This window comes from Erinaceus europaeus, chromosome 4 (assembly GCF_950295315.1).
Source record: "Erinaceus europaeus chromosome 4, mEriEur2.1, whole genome shotgun sequence".
Lineage (NCBI taxonomy): Eukaryota > Metazoa > Chordata > Mammalia > Eulipotyphla > Erinaceidae > Erinaceus > Erinaceus europaeus.
In genome coordinates, this window is record NC_080165.1 from 67,855,838 (window position 1) to 67,863,939 (window position 8,102).

The 8,102-nt window shown below is 48.0% G+C and overlaps 1 protein-coding gene across 6 annotated transcripts; it reads right to left on the bottom strand.

Moving 5' to 3' along the window:
• Window positions 1-225: 225 nt before the first annotated feature.
• Window positions 226-3,065, bottom strand: CRIP3 (cysteine rich protein 3). Of its 6 annotated transcripts, XM_007530427.3 has the most exons (8): window positions 2,976-3,065; window positions 2,671-2,765; window positions 2,204-2,261; window positions 1,988-2,119; window positions 1,145-1,216; window positions 932-1,026; window positions 758-815; window positions 226-588 (listed from the first exon to the last, which is right to left on the bottom strand). In XM_007530427.3, the coding sequence occupies exons 1-8, from the start codon at window positions 3,016-3,018 to the stop codon at window positions 533-535; spliced, it is 609 nt and encodes a 202-aa protein (XP_007530489.1). In that variant the 5' UTR covers window positions 3,019-3,065; the 3' UTR covers window positions 226-532. The 6 variants fall into 6 exon arrangements, with proteins under 6 accessions (XP_007530489.1, XP_060045861.1, XP_060045857.1 ...); XM_060189878.1 differs by lacking the exon at window positions 1,988-2,119; XM_060189874.1 differs by having other exon boundaries at window positions 2,758-3,065.
• Between the last annotated feature and the right edge of the window lie 5,037 nt (window positions 3,066-8,102).

The window sequence follows — 8,102 nt, forward strand, 5'->3', positions numbered from 1 at the left end:
CTTATAACGACTTCTGGTACCAACAGGGATAATGGGTATGCTGTCTATTGTGTGGTACTGGGGGCTGCCCAACACCAGGGCCAGGGAGTAGAATAGATCACTTTGTTTCCATGGCTGAACCTGCTGCCACCTGCCAGACACTGCAGGGAAATGTCCCCTGCAGCCCATCTATGCCGAAGCCCAAAGAAGAGTTGAAGACATGGGAGCCAACATTTTATTAGAGAAACACAATAAATGAGTACCTTGAAGTTTCAGAATCTGTTCAGAAGGGACTGGGGAGATCAGAAGGCTATCCCTCAAAAGGGGGTAGCCCCTGTACCCAGACACGATTAGATAGGGATGAGAAAGGGAAGAGTTGGCAGAGAAAGTTGAGATTCTGGTCTGCCATGGAGCCTAAGGCCCAGGTTACCAGGCTACCAGCACCCTACCTCCTCCCACCCCCATGGGGTTGGAGAATTCCACTGCTCCTACTGTGGACCATGGAGTTGGATGGTGGAAGGTCCGAGTTAGGGTGACCTCTCCTGTGAGCATCTCATTTTATTTCCACGGGGTCATAGATGTAGCAGCCTACATCACCAATGTTCACACCTGAGGGAGAGACTTCCATCACCAAGGACCTTGGGGTTACAGTGTGCAGGGCTGAGGGCTGGAGGGAGCCAGGAAGGGTCTGGGGTGTGTTTGGTCACAGGGAAAGCTACTGGCACATCTTCGACATGCCATCTGCTTTAGGTCCTTCGTCTGGTATGTGGCTGCCTACCTTTGGGGCCAAACAGGTAGCCGTAGCAGGGAATGTGGCAATAGGGGGCGCCATCGTGCTGGGACACAGAAGGGAAGGGGAGAGGAGAACATTTCAGTTTGGCTTTCTTCCTACCCATCTCCAGCCTCTCCCCTTCCAACATCATCACACATCCCTGCCCCCCCCCCCCATTACCTCAGCGTGGCTCCCGGCAGTCAGGGTCTTCCGGCAGCGCTGGCACCTCAGACAGGGTCGGTGCCAATTTCTGCCCAGAGACATCACCTTCTCAGCTGGTGGTGGAGAGATGGAAGTTCTAGGGGCAGTACTGAGAGACCTACCTGCCTTATGCCACTTCCCTGCCCTCTGATGCCCATCCTTTGCCCTTTCAAGCTTTCTGTTGCCACTTACCAAAATAGACGGGCTCCTCACAGCCGGGGCACAGCAAAGTCTCCCCGGTGAATGTCTTCATGTGCGGGGGGCCTTTAAGGGAAAGAGGCCCTAGCTAGGGTTGAGGTGGGAACCAGGCCTAAGCAGTGACCCCCTTCCAGTCCCATGCTACATATGGTACCATTATCGCCCCAAAGTCAAAGCTGGTCCCCGAGCCTCTGCTCAGGCCGCAGTGAGCCTTCTGATCCCACCTCCTACCTGCGACATCCCTGTGGGCAGGAGGGATTCCAGCTTCCTTCTTGTCCTCCCAGCACTCAGGGGCCCACCAACCCACCCCTGTCAGTAACTTAATCCTCAGGAAACCTGAGATGATACAGGAGCTGGTTGGGGCAGGAGTGTCAGGTGTTGGGGAGCACAGTGTCACTGTCCACTCCATGGGCTGAGATGAAAAGACAGGGGAAGAGAAGCAGAAGAATGTAAGGGGCTGGCCCCACCCCAGTGATCCTGCACTTGAAGGTCATTCCTTCTGTGCCCTTGGCCTGAGAGACCCGAGTTCCAGGCTAGTTGCTTTAGAAAAGCTATGTGGCCACACAGGGCCATTTGCCCTCTGGTCCTGAGTTTCCTTACCTATAAAATAGGGCTAGTAATGTCATCTGCTCAGTTCACCTCTCAGTTCAGCAGCTGACATGAGAGAACATCAATAAAGGAGCCACAGGATAGGGTGGGGTGGAGTGGGGGAATTGTGCCAAGAATAAAGAAGTAGGAATGTGAAACAAAGGACTTGGTGGGAGACCTATTCTCAGACTGCGTTCCAGTCTGGGGAAAAGTTGGGAAGAGGAGGAGCTGGGGCCCAGCCTCACTTACTTTTCTTGCCCTGTAGGAGACCAGTCCTGGGTCTGGGGGGGCTAAAGCTGCTGGGGCTTAGGGGAGTGGTACTGGCAGGGGTAGGTGTGGGGGAGTTGTAGAGGTAGGAGCCCACACCACCAATATTCACCCCTGCAGAGAGAAGAGGACAGTACTGAGCCACTAGTCCCAGCCATGGGGAGATCCCGCCCTAACAGTTTCCAAGCTGCTACTTACCCCTGGGTCCGAAGAGAGCCCCATAACATGGCTTGTGGCAGTACGGTTTCCCATTGTGCTAGGCACAAGCAGAGAGAAGAGTTTTTTGCTCAGGAACAAAAGAGCCTCTCCTGTACCCTACAAGTACAGAAGTGCAACCTTTCCCCCAAGACAGGCTGCCAGGTGTGTCTGTCTACCGTGCTGGTCTGATGGGGCTGGGAAGGGTAGGGGAGTTCTGTCATCCTGAAATTACCACTTGGGTCAGGGAGAATGGGACAAGAGCAGGTTAGAAAGCAGTGCTGCTTCTCTCCACTCCCCTCCAAATGGCATAGGATCAAAAGCACAACTCACTCCAAATCTTGGCTGATATGGGGTCTGTCTTGGGGACTGCCTGCTGGGGTTGTTCTGGGCAGGCCTGCGGGGCCAAAACTAAGGACAGGTGCCTAAGCACCAGTGACAAAGGGCTGTGTGCCATAGCTAGGCCTCACCTCTGCATGCCCTCCAGGGGACAGGACGTTGTGGCAGCGCTCACATTTCAGGCAGAAGCGGTGCCAGTTCTTGCCCAAAGAGCTCACCTTCTCCGCTGTGAGGAACGAGGTGAAGGGCTGCAAGGAGCCAGGCCAGGCATCCAGCACCCTCCTTCTCTGCTGAGTTCCGCTTGCCCAGCTCCCAGGAGCAGGCGTCCCCGCCCCAGCTGGAAAGGGGAACTGGGACCACATCACCAGCCTCTCATGTCCTCAGGAAGCCCAGCGGGCTTCGCCCCACTTTTTACCCTTCCTCAGCCCAACCTCACCGAAGAAAACGGGTTGTTGGCAACGCGGGCAGGTCCAGCTCATAGCTCCGAGGTCGCCGCAGCCTGCACTGCGCACCTCCCGGACGCGGGACCGCGCTCGTACCCCTGCGCCGACTCCGCCCTCGGCGCGGTGTTGAGCCTCATTGGGCAAAGCGCGCGGCTGACCGGCGCCCATTGGTCGCCAGAAGTTTAGAAGCTCCGCACTTCGAAGGGACCCTGGGGACTTGGCCCTGGATGCAGGCGGGAGATCTGTGGCCCAACCAGGAGCTAAGGAAGCATAGTGAAAATGCCTGGAAGGGTGGCACTGGTTTCTGGTTTGTTAGAGAGGGAAAATGTCCAGACTGCAGACGCCATAGAAAAAACACTATTACTTCCCTCAAAGGGAGGAGCTGGGCATTCTTTGAGATGGTTTGATTTTTTTATTTTTAATTCTTTGTATTTATTTATTTTCCCTTTTTGTTGCCCTTGTTTTTCATTGTTGTTGTAGTTATTGTTGTTGATGATGATGTCGTCGTTGTTAGATAGGACAGAGAGAGATGGGGATGACAGAGAGGGAGAGAAAGATAGACACCTGCAGACCTGCTTCACCGCCTGTGAAGCGACTCCCCTACAGGTAGGGAGCCGGGGGCTCGAACGAGACGGTTTGATTCTTTGGCAGTCTCATGGGTGGTAAGAACAATAGAACCTGGAGACCATTTATTTTACTATTTTACTTACTCTTTAGCTTCAGGCAATTAATGTCCCCGGTCTCTGTTTTCATTATCTACACAATGAGTATGATGATTTCTACCTCATAGAATTGTGCCAATTAGTTAATATGTGTGACATGCCCAAACAGAACCTGGTACATAAATGCTACAAAAGCAACACCTATTTTTTTTTTCAATTTCAGTATCATTTTATTGAAGAAATGCTCATTTACAGGATTTCTGTCACCTGTCCACATTTCTCCAAGATAGGTAGCACATAGCACTACATTTCACCCTCACCCAAACCAACACCTTATTCCACCACAAGGGTTTAGGTCAACAGCTGTTATTAGGACGGGCCTCATAATGAACTCAATTTAGTATAGAAGCCTTAAAATGTGATCTGTATACAATACTGCGTTTGTAAATTGTGTTTGTGTGTTTATTTCTTTTTTGCCTTCAGGGTTATCACTGGGACTCACTACGAATCCACAGCTCCTGTGGCCATTCTTTCAATTTTTTTTTTAATAGGACAGAGAGAAATTGAGAGGGGAGGGGAAGCTACAGAGGGAGAAAGACAGACGCCAGAAGACCTGCTTCACCTCTTGTGAAGTGACCCCCCCCCCTTTGCAGGTGGAGAGCCGGGGGCTCCAACCAGGATTCTTGTGCTTTGTGCTATGTGCACTTAACACAGTGCACCACCACACCCCTAAACTTGTAATAATACCAACTTCCTTCAGGGCAGTGGGGCCGGGTTCAAAACTGGCAAAGTAGTGTATTATCCAAGTGAGCTAGTTCACCAGCCCTAGGATATGATTTAAACTGGACCTGATTATAAATACTAGAGAACTGATAAAGCAGAAAGAGAACTGAAAATTTGCTTTGGCAGCAATCCAGTTCCACTAATTAGTCATTCCTAAGAACTTCCTAATTAAGCTTAACTAGCATAATGATGTATATCATTAAATATATGGCAGTGAAATAATGTGGGAAAGTATCATGTAAACTGTAAAGCAGCTTACAAATATGGCTGTTATGTGTTAGGTTAGCTTTACAGTGAGTCTTGATTACAAGTATGAACTCCATTTATTTTATGTCCTTGTACACTTGTTCAAGTACATTGGCTCAGGTCAAATTTTTGTGACTATTAAGGCATTATCAAAAACTTCTGAAAGGTGTAACTCAGTTCTGGTATGTTAATGAAAAATCAATCTTACCTCTTTTTAAAATTTTTAAAAAAAAAATATTTATTTTCCCTTTTGTTGCCCTTGTTTTTTTTTTTTATTGTTGTAGTTATCGTTGTTATTGATGTCATTGTTAGATAGGACAGAGAGAAATGGAGAGAGGAGGGGAAGACAGAGGGGGAGAGAAAGAAAGACACCTGTAGACCTGCTTCACCGCCTGTGAAGCAACTCCCCTGCAGGTGGGGAGCCAGGGGCTCGAACTGGGATCCTTAGGCCAGTCCTTGTGCTTGGCACCAAGTGCGCTTAACCTGCTGCACTACCACCCGACTGCCAATCTTACCTCTTTATCATTGTTTCTTAACTTTATTATTCATAAACCTATGGTTTCTCACTCCAAGTTATGTCTCCAACTAGAAATCTTTACTTTGATTATTTTTTGTTAATTTTTATTATCTTTATTTATTGGATAGAGAAAGCCAGAAATCAAGAGTGACAGGGGCTATAGAGAGGGAGAGAGATAGACATCTACAGCCCTGCTTCACCTTTTGCAAAGGTTAAGGGCTGGGGGCTCGAACCTGGGTCCTTGAGTGCTATAATGTGTGTGCTTAACCAGGTGCGCCACCACCCAGCCCCCTACTTTTATTATTTTTAAAAATATTTTATTTACTAATGAGAAAGATGAGGGAGAGAGAACCAGACACCCTGGAGTCAGGTGGTAGTGCAGTGGGCTAAGCGTACATGGCACAAAGCCCAAGGACCAACGTAAGGATCCTGGTTCAAGCCCCTGGCTCCCCACCTGCAGGGGAGTCTCTTCACAAGCGGTGAAGCAGGTCTGCAAGTGTCTTTCTCTCTCCCTATCTTCTCCTCCTCTCTCAATTTCTCTCTATCCTATCAATAACAACATCAACAACAATAACTACAACAATAAAACAAGGGCAACAAAAGAATAAATAAATATTTTTTAAAAAAGAACCAGACAGCTGGTACACATGTTACCAGGGATTGAACTCAGGACCTGTTTGAGTTCAGTGCTTTATCTGTCCACTGCACCACCGCCCAGACCACTACTTTTTATTTTGCCTCCAGAGTTATCGCTGGGGCCCGTTGTCTACACTATGAATCCACTGCTCCTGGATATATATATATATATATATATATATATTCCCTTTTGTTGCCCTTGTTTTTTTATTGTTGTTGTTATTGATGTCGTCGTTGTTGAATAGGACAGAGAGAAATGAAATGGAGAGAGAAGGGGAAGACAGAGGAGGGAGAGAAAGACAGACACCTGCAGACCTGCTTCACTGCTTGTGAAGTGACGGCCCTGAAGGTGGGGAGCCGGGGGCTCGAACCTGGATCCTTGTGTGGGATGTTGCACTTAGCCCCACCTGCGCTTAACCAGCTGTGCTACCGCCTAACTCCCTTATTTTTTCCCTTTTGTTGCCCCTTGTTGTTTATGGTTTTTGTTATTATTGTTGTCATTGCTGTCGTTGTTGGGTAGGACAAAGAGAAAATTGAGACAGGAGGGGAAGACAGAGAGGGGGAGAGAAAGACACCTGCAGACCTGCTTCACCACTTGTGAAGCGACTCCCCTGCATGTGGCAGGGAGCTTGAACAGGGGCGGAGGGGGGCTCAAACTGGGATCCTTAAGCCTATCCTTGCACTTTGCGCCACCTGTGCTTAACCCGCTGCTCTATTGCCCGACCCATGGACCACTACTTTTATTTTTATTTTTTTTAAGATTTTATTTATTTATTAATGAGAAAGGTAAGAGGAGAGAGAAAGAACCAGGCATCACTCTGGCACATGTGCTGCTGGGGATCAAACTCAGGACCTCATGCTTGAGAGTCCAAAGCTTTACCACTGTACCACCTCCCAGACCACACTACTTTTATTTTTTAAAGCTTTATTTGAAAGGAGCCAGGTGATGGCACACCTGGTTAAGCACACGTTACAATGCTCAAGGACCTGGGTTCAAGCCCGACGCCCACCTGCAGGAAGAAAGCTCTGCGATCAGTAAGGTGGAGCTGCAGTGTTTCTCTCTCCCATCTCCCCTCTTGATTTCTATCTTTTTTAACTTATTTTTTTATTGTCTTTATTTATTGGATAGACAGGACGAAATTGAGAGAAAAGGGAAGATAGAGAGGAAGAGAGACAGAGAGAGACACCTGCAGCATTGCTTCACCATTTGTAAGGCTTTCCCCCTGAACGTGGGGACCAGGGGCTTGAACCCAGGTCCTTGTGCATTGTAATGTGTGCTCAGCCAGGTGCACCATCACCCAGCCCCTTGATTTCTATCTCTATTCAATAAATAAATAAATGAACATTTAAAAAACACTTTACTTGATAAGACAGAGAAAAACTGAGAGGGATGGGTGATAGAGAGGAAGAAAGAGACACCTGCAGACCTGCTTCACCTATTGTGAAGCTCTCCATCTGCAGTGGGGACCAGGGACTTGAACCTGGGTCCTTGCACATGGTAACTTGTGCACTCGACCAAGTGCACCACTGCCAGACCCCTCTGAAAACTTTACTTTCTATGTTTACATTACTTAACATTAAATAAATATAGAAACACACAAAACAGATTGATCTTCTTACAAACATACTAATCTTCCCACATTTAGATAACTACTATAGTGTAATCACATATTATTTATGGCTCATGGCTCCCCTTCTTTTTCTTTTTTTTCCCCCTCCAAAGTTACTGCTGGGCTCAGTGCCTGCACCATGAATCCACTGCTCCTGGAGGCCATATTTCCCCCTTTTGTTGCCCTTATTGTTGTAGCCTTGTTGTGGTTATTTTGTTGTTGTTGATGTCATTTGTTGTTGTATAGGACAGAGAAATGGAGAGAGGAGGGGAAGACAGAGGGGAGAGAAAGATAGACACCTGCAGACCTGCTTCACCGCCTGTGAAGCGACTCCCCTGCAGGTGGTGAGCCAGTGGCTCGAACCAGGATCTTCAAGTCGGTTCTTGCGCTTTGTGCCACATGCGCTTAAGCTGCTGCGCTACCGCCCAGCCCCCGTTTCTTCTTCTTTTAAAGATTTAGTTTACTTAATACACATGAGACACAGAAGTCAGGGTACCAGGGTAAAGTACTTTCTGTATGTAGAAATTTGAGGTTAGCTATTGAATGGGAAACATTTTGTGGCATCAGCAGGCTAATTCAGAATTAATATCGCAAGAAAGGACTCGTTGGCTGCTTAGAATCCATATTGAAGAGATAAACTTTATTTAATCATTTATTTTCACTTTT

Excerpts from the sequence above, each read along its gene's own strand:
- CRIP3 (XM_016191423.2), bottom strand. The coding sequence starts at position 2,901 with ATGTGGTCCCAGTTCCCCTTTCCAGCTGGGGCGGGGACGCCTGCTCCT. Across the intron at positions 2,262-2,670 it reads CCCCTGGAGGGCATGCAGAG|CACAATGGGAAACCGTACTG; the intron begins GTGAGGCCTAGC and ends GCTTGTGCCTAG. Across the intron at positions 2,120-2,203 it reads GGCTCTCTTCGGACCCAGGG|GGGTGAATATTGGTGGTGTG; the intron begins GTAAGTAGCAGC and ends TTCTCTCTGCAG.